Consider the following 18,598-nt stretch of genomic DNA (forward strand, 5'->3'; position numbering starts at 1 on the left):
AGTAATATGAGCAAATTAGTTAGAAAAAAAGGGGAGTTTGCAGGAAGAGTTAGTCTCTCAAGAAGGGCATGGTCAAGTGCTAAGGGTTGTCGTGTTCCTAAAAGGCTAAGAACTTATAAATCAGCTCTGGATTTGGTCAGGCAGGGGTCACTGATGACTTCTGAATACATTTTCAGTGAGGTAACAAGGACAGAAGCAAAAATGCAATGGTTCAAGAAGGTAGACATGCTTAAGAAACAAAATTTTAAAAACCAACAACCAGATAGTAAAGGTTAATTGTTAAAAGATAGGCAGGAAAAGGGAAAAAAGACATGCAGGAAATAGGCTAGCAGCAGGAATGAGCTTCTGGATCACAAGGTTTTTCCTAACACACAGGGGAACTGAGCTATTCAAAAACAGGAAGAAGCATTCCATAAAGAGAGAGGGCACAAGGATGGAGTTAGTAGTGCTGGTCTATAAAAATCTCTCTCTTTATTATAAAGACCAATGACTGATTCCTTGGGTTAAAATAAAGTACACTCCAACATTACTCTTTACTCATGCTGCTCCAATCTGGAACATCTAAGCTGTTACAGATATGGGTGAGAAGGAGCCCAGGTCTATACCTGCCTCTGCCATCTGATCAGCTCTGGTCTAAAGCTAAGACCGAGGAGACCAGCACTATAGCTCGGAAGTAGCATGAGCCTCGAGGCCATGATGTGAAGGCCCCTCTCCAGAACAGCCTGCCAAGAGCACAAAGTCCTGTGACTCCAGCTGTGTAATGAAACACATGCAGATGATGTCTTGTAGACTCCTGTAGCTTTGAAGTTTTATTAGTAACTTCTAAAACATGCCCAGCAGACCATCGCTCTTGGGCTGGGAACTGAAGTACAATGCATGAAGTGGAAGAGACTCCGGGTATGCAAAAAAAACTCACCACAGAAACAAGTGTAGGTATTAGGAACATGTGCAGAAACATTCTGACAGGCAGGGCACCTCCAACCACTCTGGCCATCTGCCAAGAAAAATAGGAGAAAACCAAAATGATTTCCTTTGAAAAGCATGTGTCATTTTTAAAAATTTAAACCTATAGGAAGGCATAACATTGAAGCAGGGGAAGTAATTTCTATGTCAAGGATATCAGACATTAAAGAAACAAATTCACAATACTGAATGCTCTGCTTAAATACTGCATTTAGGCTTATGTTTATAAGGACTTTAGATATGATGAATCAAGTGGGTATTTTGTTCTTTTTTTAATTGAGTTATAAATGACATATAACATTGTGTGAGTTTAAGGTGTACATTTATATATTGCAACATGATTTAGCTAACACCTTCATCATATCACATAATTATTATTTCACTTTGTAGTGATAATGTTCTATTATAGTATTTCTAATGTCAAAGTAAACATTACCGGAATCTTGGCTTGAAAAAAAAAATGATGAAGTATTTGAATACATACAGGAAAACCCAGATATCTTAAATTAGAAGAAGAGCCACAGTTCAAAAACCATATTATTAACATTTACATTACCCATAAATACTAGTAGCCTTTAGGAAAAGCCCACAAAGTACTATGGAGAAGATTTGTTAAAGGCAAAACAACTTCAACATTCCAAGTGTAAATTAAACAATTCTTTCTATAAATTTTCTAAAGGAAACTATACAAGAAATGTTTTCTGTAGTTGCTACTTGGACAAAAGCTACCATTTTTCAGTAGAAGTGACTGATTTTATCATACCTAAATTTATTTTAATACTGTTATGTTTAGCTGGTTTAAGATGTACAGTTTAATACTGGTCATCTGAAATATGTGATTGGGACAAACTACTCTCTCTGTAGATAAAATATTCAAGAGGAATTACTAAGTAGCATTTTAAAAGTGGACTTTTTTTTTTTTAAGATTTTATTGGGGAATTAATCGGGGAAGGGGAACAGTCAAGTTGCTCTCCTTTTGTTCTTCAGTCTAGTTGTGGAGGACGTCACTTCACTAGCCCATGTTGGTACTGTGATCATTGAGCTCTTCCCGGGTGAGGCAGATCGGTCGCCAGCCACTGGACAGCCGCTCATGGCGGCTCTTGGCAGCTCACGCTGACTGCCAGCCACTCACAGTAGCTTATGGCAGCCCACTGCAGCCTCACTGCAGCCTATACCGTCGCGGGCGATAACTGCAGCCCAGCTCCAGGTCGAGCTGTTGTTCACCATCTTAGCTGTAGAGGGTGCAGCGCCACTGGCCTTAATGTGCGATCCGAACCGGGGCCCTGATGCTCAGAGCTGGCGTCCCAAGCCAGCTCTTAACTAATGAGCCACTTGGCCAGCCCAAAAGTGGACATATTAAATAGGTGAGAATAACTATTCAGAAAAGAGAAATGACTGACCTGCTTGAGATGCCGGAGACCGTGCCCATTTCTTTATGCAGTTCAAATGAAACACATGGTAACAGCTCTGACAACTCCATACTGGAGCTGTGACGCGAACCAATTCACAACATACCATGCACTCATATTTTTCTGTAGTTAGCTGTTCAACTAGAGAACCTGTTTAAAAAAACAAAACAGATAAACTCAAATAGAGAAAACCAATCCCTACTTCAGCCAACGAAGAATCAGCAAAGCATTTGAGAGAAGAACTCAAACACAGAGGTTTCAAGGGATATCTGATTATGAGTAAGGTGGTTGTTCAGAGTTTGAGGCCAGGAAGGGGCAGGAACAGGCTGTGGTAGAGGACCTAGGAAATACATATTCAGGTGAGGATTCCCACAATTGAAGAAACATTCCCAAGAAACTGTCCAGGAACCAACCAAAAAAGCCCCTCGTCACACAGCTTGAGCATCCACAGGAGCAGCGTGCTATAGGGCCTTGCCTCGACCTCTTGAATCTGGAACGCTCTGGACCTACCAGACCAATGGATTCAGGCTAAGGAGGGGCTTGTGAATGGTCAGCTGCAAGAAACCTAAGCCTGGACAGGTTCCAACCACCATGGTAGTGAGATGGTTCTAGTAGTTGCCCTGAAAGTCTTAAGGTGATTCACTCAACAAAAATATGCCCCATGGTAGGATTACGGGACTGAAGGAGACACAGTCCCTGGCTCCAGAAGCCCGCCATCTAGTGAAAGAGACCAATGTATGGCATCATAAGAAGCCTCCCAGATTTATTCCTCAACACCTTCACCCATTTCCAGACCTTTTTCCTCAAATACTTGTATGATCTTAGCAAAGTATAACCAGGTATACTTTCTATCCCAAGTGTAGCCAGGTGCTTTCAGAGGTGAGTATATATATTTTATTCTTTGATTTTTTTTAAGTAACTTTTATTTTTCAAATATAGTTGAATATTTTTTATTTTTTGTCTAAATACTTTCAGCATTTATCTCACAATATTATTTTGTTTTCAGGTCCTAATAGGTTATAAGAATAAAATAACTAATTTTTTTTTATTTTAGTTAAAAAATACACCTAGCCAAGTGCTGTGCTAAAAGCACTTTACACATATTATTTAATTATCTTAACAAGGCTGTAATGTGAGTAACATTTTATAGATGAAGAAACCAAGGCTCAAAGTGGTTAAATCACTTACCCAAGGTCACCAAGCTAGAAATTAGTCAAAATTCAAACTCACTGCTACCTGACTCAAAAGCTCCCATTTTAATCCTTCCATAATATTAGCTTTCCTAAGATTACTTTGTCCAATTTAATGTAAAAAAAAATACAAACACCCTGAGACTATATGTACTGTGAGGCAGAGACAGGGTCTTGTCTGCCTTGCTCACTGTTAATATTTCCAGTTCCTGACATATACCAGGTGCTCAATAAATATTTATCAAATGAGTGGATGAAGGAATAAATGAGTCAAGGAAATTACATTTCAAAAAAGGTTCTATCTTTGCATCAACCTCAAACGGAAATCGAGGATAATAAGGACTGAAATACATCTGTCCACTGGATGTGGCAAGTAGAAAGCCATTCATAACCTTGCCAGCAGCTCTCTGAGTTAGGTGGTAATGATGGCAGAGGACTGAAAAGTGAATCAAAATAGGAAAAAGGAAATAAAGCAGGTGACACTGGAATGGAAGGAAACGAAATGCTACTAGGAGGTCACATAAAGGAAAGCTTTTCTTGTGGAGGGTAGGACAGGCTTGGGAAGATCTTCGGGCTGAGAACTTGGAATAGTAAATGTGAAAAGGTTGATAAAAGGAAATAAAGGAGATCTCAGAACTAAAGATAACGAAAAATAGGCACAGGTGCCTCTGAGTTTGCATAAAGGGAGCAAAAAGTTAAGAAAATTATACCTGATGATTTCCCCTTTCTCAATGAAGTAGGAGGCAATGAGATCTGCTGAGATTTAGGGAGATGAATGTTAGGAAGGTTTGAAGAAGAATGGAAAAGGTTTGGAGTAGTCTTAAATGAAAATGGGAAAGACAGTAGACCAAGGTCATATAAGAGGAAATGGGCAGTGCTGAAAGCCAACTGAGGCTGGAGACCACTATTATGCATCAAGCACTCTTTACACACTAAGGATATACAGTGAATAAAACAGACAAAAATCTTTTGCCTTTAGGAAGTTTATTATCTAATGGGGAAAGGTAGACAATAAACAAATAATGAATATATGTAGCACCATTAACTAGTGATAAGAACTATCGTGAAAAATAAACCAGGAAAGGAGGATAGGGAATCCTGGCAGTGGGAAAAATTTAGTTTCAAACAGAGTCATCAAGAAGGCTTCCCTGAAAAGGCAAATGAATTGCAGCAGCACCAAATCTGTACTATTATGTGATATCCCAGAACAGCATTCTGTTCCCCAGATCTGGAGGAGGACAGGTACATTGCATCATTGACCCAGGGATGGGGTGCTGCCAAATGACTTGGCAAAGGACAATACTTCCAATATCCTACAATAAGGCCCACCTCGAGAGGGAATAAAGCCAGGTAGGAAGCTGGCAGAACTGGTTGTGGGTGGAAGAAACTGAGGGAGTCAGAAGGACAGGAACTTATGTTCAGAAAGTGGAACATGCGACTTTAAGGTTTCAGAGATGGGGCATCCCCAGGGTTATTTTCCTGGTAGGGGGTATGGAGGTAGAATGAAGGTGAAGATCACTGCAGTTGATAAGATCAAAGAACCTGAGGATGGCACAATGTACATGATCACTAAAGTCACCTAGAATAACAGCAGGATTTATGGTAAATCAGTATTCTCAAACTTGATCATGCCTTAGAATCACCTGGAGGCTTGTTAAAAGATATGACTGCTGGGCCCCACTCCCAGAATTTCTGTTTAGTAAATCTGAGGTGGGGCCCAAGAATAAGCTTTTCTAAAAAGTTCCCAGGTGTTGCTGATGGCTGCTGCTCTAGGATTACACATTGAGATCCCCTGAGGTAGAGAAAAGATATGGGCTAGATGCACTAATAAATGGGGGCTGGGGCTGGGCGATCTGGAGGCTAATAAATAATAAAGGAGATCTGGCAGATGATGTAGCTAAAAAGTGATGTAGGGGCCGGCTGAGTGGCTCAGTTGGTTAAGAGCTTGCTCAAAGGCTTGAGCTCTGAGCAACAGCGGTTCGAGTCTGGCCCGAGCTGAGCTGCCGCTGAGCTGCCAAAAGGTGGCAGGATGGCTCAGCTAAAAAAAAAAAAACTAAAAAAAAACCAAAAAAAAAAAAAAAGAAGTGATGTAGCATTAGGTTCAATGGAGCAGGGATTTTGATACAAAGGTGGAAGAATAGTTTAGAAATGACACGGGGGAAGAAGGAATATGTTCTCCCCATCTTCCAGAAACTAAGGTAAATGGGATGAGAGAAAGCACAGGATCTGAGAGGTGGAAAGGAAAGTGGTGAACGAAGAGAAGGCTGTAAATCAATTAAGAGCAGGAGCATAGCAGAAACAGGGGGTTCTGTTACCACAGAATGAGGGACCCAGACAGTCTGGGACAACAGGAGCAGTGCTAGGTTTTCCCAGTACAAAATGAGAGCAAGCAAAGACCACTCTCAAATAGCCATGGAGGCTTATATTTGGGGTGATCCTCTCTTTCCGTTCCAATCAAGCTTTCATCTCCACCACTCCATCAAAACTGCTCTTAGCAAGATCAATAACCTTCACATTGCCAAACCCAATAGTCAATATGCAGTTGTCATCTTTCTGGGCCTATCAATAGCATTTAGCACATTTCATCACTCCCTCCTCCTTGAATTCTTTTTTTATTTGGTATTTAGAACATGTTTCACGTCCTAGTTCAATCGGTACTCATTCTCCATTTCCTGTGCTGGATCCCCATCTTCCAACCTTGAAACACGGAGGTATAGGAAGGCTCCATCCTCAAACTCTTCTTCTCCAGCAACACTAGGTGACCTTCTCTAGTCCATTAAACATCTCTATACTGACAAGTCCCAGATTTAAATCTCTAATCCAGATCTCTTCCCTGAATTTTATATCCAGCTCCCTAGTTAACATACCCATTTGGAAGTCTAATAGGCAACTTAAATTTAACAAATTTAACCAAATTCTGTATCTTTCCTGAACAAATGTAGACAAAGCAAAACACGCAAAAATGCCTTTTCCAACAAGGAAAGGCTAAGAAACTGTCACAGATCAGAGGAGAAGACAAACATGATGACTAAATGCAACATGGTATCCTGGATTGAAATCTGGAACAGCAGACAGACAATTAGTGGAAAAACTGGGGAAATCCAAATAAAATCTGCAGTTTAGTTAACAGTACTATATTAACTACTGATATTAATTACCAGTTAATTAATATCAGCATTAATTTCTCAGTTTTGACAAAGGACCAGAGTTGGTTATGTAAGATGTTAGCATTAGAGGAAGGTAGGTGAAGGATATTTAGGAATTCTCTGTACTATCTTTGCAACTTTTCTATAAATCTAACATTATTCCAAACTAAAAAGATTTAAAAACAAATCGTTTACAACTTTTCCTCTCCCAGGCTTTACCACTTCGGTGCATAGCAATTCTGTTCTTCTACATCGCTCAGGCACAAAACCCTTGGCTTCATCCTTGACTCCTCTGATTCTCTTGCATCCAGCATCCAGTCTATCTGCAAATCTTGTCAGTTGTACCTTCCAAGTACATCCAAAGTTTAACCAATTCTTACCTCTTCATCACTACTACCCTAGTCCAAGTCCCCATGATCAACTACCTGAATTACTGCCATAGCCACCTAACTCGTCCCCTTGCTTCGTTAGAGCCTATTCTCCATACATCAGGCTGAAAGATCGTTTTAGAATGTTAAGTGAGTTAGAACATACCATCCGTTTCCCCAAAACCTTCTAGCTGCTTCTCACCTTCTCAGAACGAAATCACATGTTTCAGCCCCTGGGATTTCTCTGCCCTCCTCTCCCGCCCACTGCACTGCTCACAATGCCGCCCTCCCACCCCAGCCTAGACCTGCTTCTCCCTCTGCCTGGAATGCTCTTTTCCAGAGAGCCACATGGCGTGCTTCTGCACTTCTTCTGGTCTCTGTTTAAATGTCTCCTCATCAAAGAGACCACCCTATCCAAACTAGCAGCCCTGTTACTCTGTCCTCTTAACCTGCTTTATACGCTTTTAGCCCTTACACCATCTGACAGATTAAATATTAAGTGCTTTCTGCCTGTCTTCCCTACCAGAATGCAAATCCATCAGTGCTGTATTCCTAGTACCTAGAACAGTGCTTGACACATAGTATTTACTCAGTAAATATGAATCAAGTGTTCTCATGAATATGCGGGGATGTGAGACCAAAGAGATTTGTTAGGTAAAGATGGCCAAGATTCCCACCCCTTTGTGTGCATGTCCTATATAATCTCCTCCTCTTGAGTATGGGTGGGCCTGATCTAATCAGGTGAGTCCTTTAAAAGAGTCCAGAGATCACAGACAGAAGTCAGAGATTTGAAGAATCTGTAGCAGATGCTTTCCAGTAAGCCTTGAAGAAGCAAACTACCATGCTGTAGAGAGGGCCACATGGTAGGGAATTGCAGGTGGCCTCTAGAAGCTGACAGTGACCCCCAGCCAATAGCCAGCAAGAAAATGGGGACCTCAGTCCTACACCCATTACAGAACTAAATCCCACCAACAACCAGTAAGCGTGAATGAGGACGCCTCAGATGAGATTGCATCCCTGTGAGACTCTGAGTGGAGAACTCAGCTAATCCCCATATTCCTGACCCAGATTTACAGAAACTCTGACATAATTTGTGCTATCTTAAACCGCTGCACTGTGGTAATTCATTATGAAGCAATAGGAAACGAGCCTTAAGAATTCAAAAACAACTCTGGTATAACGTTGCCTTGGTTCACGCACAAGTTGAGGTTCCAAGAAGGACTGCCTGGTGAAGCAAATGAGAACTAGAAGAACTGTAGGCCAGTGCAAAAATAGGCCCAGGCAGTGGTGGCTTCATGTGTTAGGCTGTATGTCACATTAAACTGAAGGAAGACCAGAATAGTGAAGGTCCAAGAGGAAGAGCTAACAGAATGAAGCTCTTTAGCCTAGATGAAATATACCATAAGGACAAAATGAGAAGTCTTCAACTACTGCAGGAAGCTGATTTGCAAAACGGAGAGGGAAACTATGAGGCGAGAGAGTAGTTGCTGTGTTGCTGCAGAGGACAGAACTTGAACCAAGGGATAGAAAGTATTTACATAGGAAAGAAGTTTTCATTTCAATGTAAGGAAGAACTTCCTAACAGAGCTGAGTACCTACTATGTTTTAAGAGCTGTGTTAGGCAACAGGGATACAAAAACAGGAAGATAAGGATCTGCTTTCAAGGAGCTTATAGACAAGTGGAGGGCACTGACACATAAACAAATGATGGTTTCCAGAGTAAATGCTGTAATGGGAGCTTCTATGTGTAAGAGAAAGACATGTCACAGGGCTGGAAAAGATTAATGCTATCTGCAGAGGTGAGAAAAGGTTTCCTGGACATGTGACTATACTAGCTTTTGCATTTTTAAGTAAGAATTCACCAGTGAACTGAGTGGGAAACATTCTAGACAGAGGGAGCCATATGTGCAACAGTATGGCAAGATGAAACTGTACAGAGTCCAGGGAATAAAATGTGGTGGGGGGCCGGCCGAGTGGCGCGTTGGTTAAGAGCTGGCTTGGGACACCAGAGGGCCCCGGTTCAGATCCCACATATGAGGGCCAGTGAGTGACACTGCCCTCCAGAGCTAAGACGCTGAACAACAGCTCAACCTGGAGCTGGGCTACCATGAGTCGCCGGCGACAGCATAGGCTGCAGTCCCTGTGGCAGTGGGTTGCCATGGACTACCGTGTGTAGCCAGCAGCCAGCGTGAGCGGCCAGCAGCCGCAGTGAGCGGCCGTCCAGAAGCAGGTGACTGATCTGCCTTGCCCAGGAAGAGCGCAATGATGGTGCCAACTTGGGCCAGTGAAGCAACGTCCTCCACAACTAGACTGAAGAACAAAAGGACAGCAACTTGTCTGTTCCCCTTCCCCCAATTCCCCAGCGCTGTTCCCATCCCCCAATTCCTCAATAAAAACCTTTAAAAAAAAAAAATGTGGTGGGGACTGAGGCACCAGAAGATGTTGTTGGTTAAGGCAGAAGCCAGAATCTGTAGGTAATGAGAAAAAGTGAACAAAATTAAGCAAGGGGATGATACAGTTCAATTGGTGTTTTAGAAAGATCATTCTCCGACCTCTCTGATGCTGGTGGAAGAGATGAACTAAAAGAGAAACTGGAGATGGTGAGATTAGTCAGGAACTCCTGCAGATGAGCAGACAAGACATGACGTAGGCTGAGACCAGACGAAGCAGTGGAGACATTACCATACCCTACTTGTGCTTTCACAACTCAAAAACACTCTTGCAACCAAATATCTATACTACCCCATATTTGCATTTTTCAAAACTCTAACTAAATTTATTAAGAAAAATGGTCCTTATTTGTATTTGCTTAGGACATAAAAACTAAGTAAATGGTTACCATTTACTGGAGGAGCGGGTGGTGACAGGACCCAGGAAGATGATGAACAAGGATACAGATTTTTTACTGGGTACCTTTTTATACTTTCTGGTTTCTAAGTTGTGTAAATATATTATCTATTCAAAAATTTAAAATAAACAAAACATTTCCACCCCTCTAGGTAGACTTACCTGTGTGTGTTTCCACATTCTTTAGCACAGGGTTCTGTTTGCCGCGGGGGAAAGATGCTACTTGAGGATCCTGCCTCCTTATGGCACATTTCTCTGGGGTAACCCTTCTGGAAGACTTGTTGACGACTGCCAAGTTCCCATTGTCACAAATAGATTTTGCTGGTCTTTCATTAAGATTATCCTTTGGAATGGGGACCATGTTGTTTCTAAGTCCTGCATTTGTATGTCGTTGGCCCTCCTGTTTCGGTGGATTCCTGCCTGGTCGTGGCCTGGCCCCCTCCACTTCCCAGGGAGGCCTTTTCTGTGGATGTCTTCTCTGCTCGTTGCGTCTGGCCCCAGACCCATCCAGTACTCCTTTTCTAAAGGATGTATCTGAAGAGTCAGGGTGGATAACCCCCACAGGTTTGGTATTTTCAGGTCCAGTGTCCTCAGGTTTGGGAGTCATTCTGTTTCCCCACTCACATTTGAGTTTCCCCTTGATTTTTGGTCCTCTACCATAGTTGTATACAAACTGGGTTGCTTTTTTGGGTTTAGCTCCCCTGGGATCCGCACCGACAATTTCCTTCTCACTCTCAGCAGGGCTGTGCTCTCTAGGGTTTGTCCCACTCTCTGACCTGGCCCTGCTTTCTAAGCCAGCAGCATCTGAGGTCTGGTCAATGAGACTTTGTACTCTCTTGACTCTGATATGCTGCTTTTCACTCCTCAGTTTCTGCCCAGGTTGATTCTGAAGGCTCTTGAGTGATTTATTAGAAGCAGAAGATTGGAAAGAAGTCTGTTGACTCTTAGGTTTGCTTCCTGAAGGATGATAACTGTGCTGATGAAAAGCAGAGATGTCATCATAAGGGATTTGCCTGGAAAGGTGACACGGAGGTGGTGAACTGTAATTTCTTCTACCAATCCGATTAGGATCTAGTCTCCTTTGACTCCCACAATTTAGACCAGAATTTTTTCTCTCCCGAGGAATGAACTCAGCAGCATCCGTATTGAATTTTAAAGTATCTAGGACATAAGAAATAGACATGCCAGTAAAGAAATTAATTGGTCACCCATGAAGCCCAGAAGACTCTAAGCCATATCTAAAAGATATTTTCCTAAAAATTTTGTATAAAACAGGCTCTTAGTAAGTCCTAAGTTTCCTGTGACGGTGATGAATTCAAGGTGCTTGTGGAAGCTGCTCATACCATGTCCAACAGCCTCACCAGTAGCCACCGCTGAGAGTTGCTAAATAAAACTGTTCACCTGGACCATCAGGTATTACTTATTTATACATGCACTTATTTTATAAAAAAAAATTTAAGGTCAGCAAATAGTTCAGGTGTCAGACATCACTCAGCAGGTTCCATGTAGTCTTTCAAAACTAAGGTAGCATTGTGCAATATCAAGTAAACAGACTTTGGAATCAACCAAAATCAGTTTCAAGTCTGACTCTTCAACTTATGGCATGAGCTTAGGGATATCATTTGGTTGCTTTTAGCTTTAGGGTCCTCATCCATGACAAAAGGTGATAATACTATTTCAAAGGGTTATTATAAAATTTAAACATGATTTTATATAGATGGTACTTAATGTAGTGAGTATATTAGTTCCCACTTCTTTCCCCCAGGAATATATTTTAGGTTTTCCATACATAACACCTATAATATAGTCCAGAATCCCAAAGTCTCAAAAATTAAGCATATGCCCCTTCAACCCACTCGTTTCCCGCCCTCCCCCAAAGATGCTTCTTTGTATAGTTAGCTCAGTCCCTAAAGCCCAAACACAAAATGACTTGCCTAAAACTAGTGTAGCAAAGTCAGAACTATGTGTAGCATACGGAATATACTATGAATTGATAGGGCCTGGAAGACATGGGTTTAAGTCCCTGCCTATCACTTACTGTGTCTTTATGCAAGTTACTTAACCCCAGTTTTTTCATATGTAATGGAGATAATAACAATTCCTACATCTAAGAGTTGCTATGAAGAGTAAAGCAAGTTAGTAACACGTATAAAGCGGTTATAATGGTGCTTTACTATTGCTGTTAGCACTACAGACCATCTGAAACACACAGTCCTCACCATAGATGGGTGCAGTGCAGAGTCTGTGGATTTCAGGTTTAGGTACTTTATCAGGTATTTAACATGTGCCAGGCACTACTCTAAGCACTTTGCATGTGTTAACTCATTTAAACCTTACGTTCATGGTGAGAAAACTGAGACACAGAAAGAAGTAAGCACTTGTCCAAGGCCACAGGGTTATTCTAAAGCAGATTCAGGATTCCACCCCAAGCTACGTGGCTCTAGAGACCATACTCTTACAGTATTACTACACTACACTGTCAGAGGTTGGGCAGCTGGTAGCATAGAAACATATATTAAATAACTGAACGAGATCATAAAGGTCATAGGGTAACCTCTCACTCAATCCAGGATTTGTCCTGAAAGCTTTCACAACGGCAGAATTCTGGGGATGGGGTGGAAGGCCTTACAAAATGGCAAAAGGGTTAGACAAATTCAGAAGGTGGCAGAGAAGATAACCTAGCTGGAAACCTAGCAGAATAACTTAAAGGTGGGAATGGGTACATTAGACCAAGTGGGGATGGTGTAGTCCTTTCCTGCTTGAAGAAGCAAGGTTTGAGAGAGGGACAGAAAAAAGGTTAGTAAAATTGTTCAGAATAGCCTGGTAACAGATCGGAAAAGAGTGTTTCATGTTAAGCAGTAAGGAGTTGATGCAACTGGAGAGTCTAGACTCTAGGGCAGCACCTATTCGTATACAGTATATGTTCTACTAGATATGAGGTAGTAGGCAAAGTCCTCAGTAAGACCCTTAAGAGACACAAGGAAGGGGAAAAGGGCACAGAATCAAGAAATAGGACCTAAGACACAGAGCTGAAACACCCTTCCCCCCACTATTTTATAGAGCTGGAAGTTACTCAGTAAATGGGAAGTCTCATCACCAAGGCGTGGCTATAGTACAAGTGGTACCCCGTTCCAAGATAACACGGCAGCATAGTAGGATATCCAACAGGTGGGTGGAGCAGAGTAAACTGTAGATTATCAAGTCCAGAGACAAAGCAGACTCCAATTCCAGATACTCCCTGGACTGAGCTGTTGTTGGAGAACAGGAGTGGGCAAGAAAACTAAACCTTGTATGAGGACGGAGGTGTGGGTTAGAGATTATGCTGAACTAAGAACATGGAATAGAAACTAAGGCAAAAGCAAACCAAGGCATATGAGAGGGAGTGGGGAGGTCTTTGGAGTAGGGGACTTTGCCTTACTAGATGGGGTGGAAGTTGTAACCCAGGGAACAACACTGGAGGCCAAAACTATGACTCACAGCTAGTCCCACCCAATTCTGCTGCTAACACTGAAGGGTGTGAGCCTAAGGATGGGAAGATCAATGGATCCACTTTAGAGGATCTGGGAAAAGAATGGGTGGGAGAATAACAAAACACCAGCCTTAAAAAATCCAGTCCCCACCCTCACCCCCCTACCCCAAGATGATTTAGTATCTAAATCAGGACTGGGGTATAACAATGCAGTGTGTTTTACAACTTTTTTTACCAAGATCCATAGTAATAAATACATTTTACCTGCCAGCCAGTACACAAATACATATATATTCGTACTCTTCTTAGTACCTCAATAGCTGGTAGATAGCTGTACTACGACTCAAATCAATGACTTTTACAAACCTCATGCTGCAAATTGCTGCCCTGTTTTTCAGAAAGAGTGAGTCCTGAAATCAAATCAATGTAGTAGGTTATGACAAGTATTTTTTTTTCCAAACGAAATTGAAAATAGAATGTATTGCAGATAGTATGGAAAACCATCGCTTCCTGGAACTCTTGGTTTGCTTTATGTATGTGTACACTGGAGGTCACAAATAACTTTCAGTCAATGTCCAAAAGGTTTGCAAAACAAAGATCTAAGGTACACCCTGAAAGAAATGTAAATAGATGTTATATTAACAGCCAAATGAGGTTGTCTCTATACACAGAGGCAACTCCGGGAGGGGTAGTGAGCTAACAATTACGGAATAGGTGCCATACTGAGCAGGAGCCTTCACAGGAATTAACTTAATTACTCCCAACTGACAGATGAGGAAAATGACTCAGTCACACTGCGAGTTTTTGGCAGGCTGAGACTGGAAACCACAGGTGTTTGGTTGGAGGCCGCACCGCTGCACAAGGACTCACAAATACACCTTAAGCACAGCTTGCAAAGCCACTACTACTACTGACGTCAAGAGCCCGCCAGTCACCGGCGGTGATCCAGCCGACGCCCTCTGGTCGGAGATCAATGTGGCCGCTGCCCTGGGAAGGCCGGGACACCCACATCGACTCGCTCGCTGGGCGCCGGGACAAACTCGCTCTCTTTGGAAACGCAGCTGCTGGGCTTCACAACCCAGTCGAGAATGATCGCGATCTTCGTAAGCACCACGCGCGTGGCTTGGCCCTTCCAAGCCCCAATCCCTAACCCTAGTACGCGCCACTCTCGTAATATGAATGGCCTAAGCCCTAAGATTCGTCAGTGACCGAATTTTCGCAACTCGAGAGGGGCCCACTCCCGCGCGGACCAGAACAGTACCTGAGACAGGAGGCGCCTCCGCCATCCCGTGCCGCAACACCTAAAGCAAGCCCAGTAGTCCCGAGAGCGCTGTCACCCGGTCACGTGCCCTGGACTTCCGGCACCGCGAGAACTTTCGCATCTGCGAGCCTGGTTTACGGCCACAGAGTTTGCGCGAACTGAGTCAACTGTGCGCTACGTCCGTGACGTCAGATAGACGCGCCGGGCGGAAGGAGCTGACTACTGGCTGTAGGTAGCAAGGAACGTGGGCGGTGGTGGGGCGGGCTGGCTGGGGCGGACTGGCAGGGACTTGCGTAACCATCGTTTTCCTTTTTGAGATTCACTGTGTTCACCTGTACAATGCCCTTTTGCCCTGCCACCCAACCAGCTTCACCTGGTCTTTTGGAGTCAGCTTAGACATCACCTTCCTAGAGTAGTTCAGGCTTGGGGTTAAACTAAACAAAAAAACAAAACTGAGTGGTCAAAATGCAATCTTGGAGAAAAAATATCTGCAAAACAAGAGCTAATATACAAAGAGCTCTTACTACCCAGTTAGAAAACTATAAACCACATATTAGAAATGATAAAGGATTTGAACAGGCAGATGACAAAACAAATACAGAGGACACAATATGAGGGGTCAAGTTTGGAGGCCCTGATTATTTTTAAAATATAAAATTGTAAGTGAATGTGTGGAGTTTTTGTTTTGTTGTTTCATTACTAAATAGAACACAACATTTAAGTGTGAAGCATCTGCATTTGTAAAGTAACTCCCTCGGTCCAGGCTTCCCCAAGAACACAAAATAGATTTATTCATTCACATACGTTTTAATTCATATTCTTAGGCATTGCTTTAAGCACTGGAGGTAAATGGTCCCTGCCCTCATGAAGTGTATTATGTAGTAGGGGAGATAATTAAGTAATTTATATTTACAAATTAATAATTTGTAAAATAACTACAAATTATGTTGGTATTATGAAAGAAATAAGCAGTGACAGAGACTTATTAGGATCTGCTCCAGAAAATATAGCCAGGCTTCTTTGAGTAGAACAAAAGATGAGAAGCAGCAAGCTATGTGTAAATTTAAAGGGAACAGCATGTGCAAAGGTTATAAGGAAGGATAGAGCTTGAAGTGTTCAAGGTATTGAAATATTTGCTGGAGAATAGTGAGCAAAGAGAGTGGCACAGTATGAAATTGGAGAGGTAGGAAAGGAGATCACACAGGTCACCTGCAGGCTGTGATGATGGATTTTATTCCAAGAGCAATAGGAAGTTATTGAAAGGTTCTAAGCAAAGATGTGGTATCTGGTTTACACTTAAAGATTTCTCCTGCTTCCAGGGGAAAAATAAAGTATGGAGGAGCAAGAATAGAAGTGGGTAGACCTGTTTCATTTTTGTATTACGCTAATGCAGAAGGTGATGGTGACCTTGAACTAGAGTGACAGTAAATGTGGAGAGAAGAGGACAGATCTGAGATATTTTCAGTTATAACCATTATCCAGCTTCCAAAACTTTTTATTTTTCCAAACCAACAGGTGTGATGTGGTATCTCATTGTTTTTTTGTGTTTCTCTGATTACTAATAAGTCTGACATTTCTTAATAACCTTTTGAGTTTCCTCTTTTTAAATTGCTTATTCATATCCATTGACCGTTTTTCTGTTGGGGTTGCTCTATTTTTTTTCCTGTTGATGGTTTCTTGTGTATTATAGGTATCAATTCCTTATCAGTTTTAGACATTTCAATTTTCATCTTCTATTCCATTAAGTCTATTATTTTTGTCCTTTTTTGAACATAAATCCTTAATTTTGACAGTTCATCAAACAAACCTTGTTGTCACCGTTAGAAATTACCAGATGTATCAGTCTGGGTCCAATCGGGAGACAGGAACCATAGAGTAATTTGAACAGGGAAGGTTTTAGTTATTTAAAAACATTAAAAATAGCAGGGGATTGGAGTAATAAGGAATGACTAGTAAAGATGCAAAAGAGAACTCTAAAAGAATACTGGAATAGTAATAGAAGGAACTGCCACTACCTCTAGAATTTAGATAAAGTGTCCAGTGAAGATCACCCAAAGCTGAGGTGCAGCTCTTGTTAGAGAGGATGTGCCTCTGGCTCACTAGATGGCAGAGAAGCCACTGTGGTGCTGCACTGGCAGAAGGTGCCAGAAATCTTGCAGGATTGTTGGAGAAAGCCATTCACAGAGAGGTGTCTCACAAGAGGCACTCTACTACAAACCACCTGAGGGGGATGCCAGGAGAAGTTTCTGGCTGCTGCCCAACATACACTGTAAAAGCTAAGTGCTGAAGAAACCATGTGCATTGCTCTGGAGAAGTTGCCCACAGCACAGAAGCCTCCCTAACCCAAACATTAAAAAACAGGAAACAAAGCCTTCCCCCTCTCCCCCCTACCCCTGGGCAATTTCTATCTGGTGCCCTCTATTGACAAAACTTAATATCTGCCAGTGAGTAAAGGATAAACATTTAAAGGGCCCAAATCCATTTTGCAGAGCAGGCAAAAAGGATACATTTGGAACTGAAAGGCAATAATTCATTACTGGCACACTAGGAAACCCACTCATTATTTTTAAAACTTGTAAATAAATGGAAACAAGCAAGCATTTATCCTGCCTTTCCTATACAAATAGTACTTCATAAAACATACCAAAACTTATGACAAGCAATGAAAACAGTGCTCAGATGGAAATCTGTAGCTGTAAATACATTAAAAAAGAAGTCCAGACAATGGAATATCATTCAGCACTAAAAAGAAATGAGCTATCAAGCCATGAAAAACACATGGAGGAAACGTAAATGCATATTACTGAGAAAGAAGCCAATCTGAAAAAGCTACATACTATATGACATTCTGGAAAAACTATGAAGACAGTAAAAGGATCAGTGGTTGCCAGGGCTTAAGGTGGAGGCAGGGATGAACAGGCAGAGCACACATTTTTAGGGCAATGCAATTATTCTGTATGATCCTACAATGGTAGATACATTGTCAAAACCCACAGAATATACACCACTAAAAGTAAACTATGTGCTTTAGGTGATAATGATGTGTGGATGGATTGTAACAAACGTACCACTCTGATGCAGAATGTCTATAGTAGGGAGGGTTGTGCAGCTGTGGGGTTAGGGCATACATGGGAACTCTGTATTTTATGTTCAATTCTGTTGTGAACCTGAAGCTACACTAAAAAAATAGTTTATTAGTAAAAGAGATAGATCTCAAGTCAACAGCCTAAACTTCTACTAGAAAAAGAGCAAACTAAACCAAGACAAATAGAAGAAATTAATAAAGGTTAGAGCAGAAATTAATGAAATTAAAAACCAGAAAAATAGAGAAAAATCAACAAGGTTGGTTCATTAAACAAAAGCAAAACTGACCATCTTTTAGCTTGACTGACCAAGAAAAAAACCCCTCAAGTTACTAAAATTAGGAATGAAGGAAAAGATATTACTACCAACCTTAGAAATAAAAAGGATTATAAGGGAACAACTGTATCCTAACAAATTAGATCACCTACATGAAATGGACAAATTCCTAGAAATATGCAAACTACCAAAATGGACTCAAGAATAAATAGAAAATCTGACTAGACCTATAACAAGTAAAGAGATTGAATCAGTAGTAAAACAGCTTCCCACAAGGCCCAGGCCCAGATGGCTTCATCAGTGAATTCTACCAAATGTTCAAAGAATTGACACCAATCCTTCACAAACTCTTCCAAAAAATAGAGGGAATATTTCCCAAATCATTCTTTGGATGGCAACTTGCCTGTCTTTTCATTGCAGATATTGATGGCAACAGCCCAGACTGCTTGTTCTTGAAAACAGGTTCAGACTGATCAGGCACCTGAGGGAATGGGTTCTTAACTGGCTACATCTAAGAACTACATGGGCAGCTTTTAAAACTCCAAGTGTCCACACTGTATCCTGAACAATTATATCTGAATCCAT

The 18,598-nt window shown here is 41.7% G+C and overlaps 1 protein-coding gene across 2 annotated transcripts in view; it reads right to left on the bottom strand.

The window, feature by feature from the left end:
• The window catches only part of NFX1 (nuclear transcription factor, X-box binding 1), a 64,741-nt gene extending 49,909 nt beyond the window's left edge, over window positions 1-14,832 (bottom strand). For both annotated transcript variants that reach the window (XM_019624465.1, XM_019624464.1), the window contains exons 1-4: window positions 14,654-14,832; window positions 10,086-11,084; window positions 2,364-2,522; window positions 917-994 (exon numbers count right to left, since the gene is read on the bottom strand). In XM_019624465.1, coding sequence (XP_019480010.1) covers window positions 917-994; window positions 2,364-2,522; window positions 10,086-11,084; window positions 14,654-14,678 — 1,261 coding nt within the window. In that variant the 5' untranslated portion in view covers window positions 14,679-14,832. The remainder of the gene's footprint in view (window positions 1-916; window positions 995-2,363; window positions 2,523-10,085; window positions 11,085-14,653) is intronic.
• Between the last annotated feature and the right edge of the window lie 3,766 nt (window positions 14,833-18,598).

This window comes from Hipposideros armiger, unplaced genomic scaffold (genome assembly GCF_001890085.2).
Source record: "Hipposideros armiger isolate ML-2016 unplaced genomic scaffold, ASM189008v1 scaffold_591, whole genome shotgun sequence".
In the NCBI taxonomy this organism is placed as follows: Eukaryota; Metazoa; Chordata; class Mammalia; order Chiroptera; family Hipposideridae; genus Hipposideros; species Hipposideros armiger.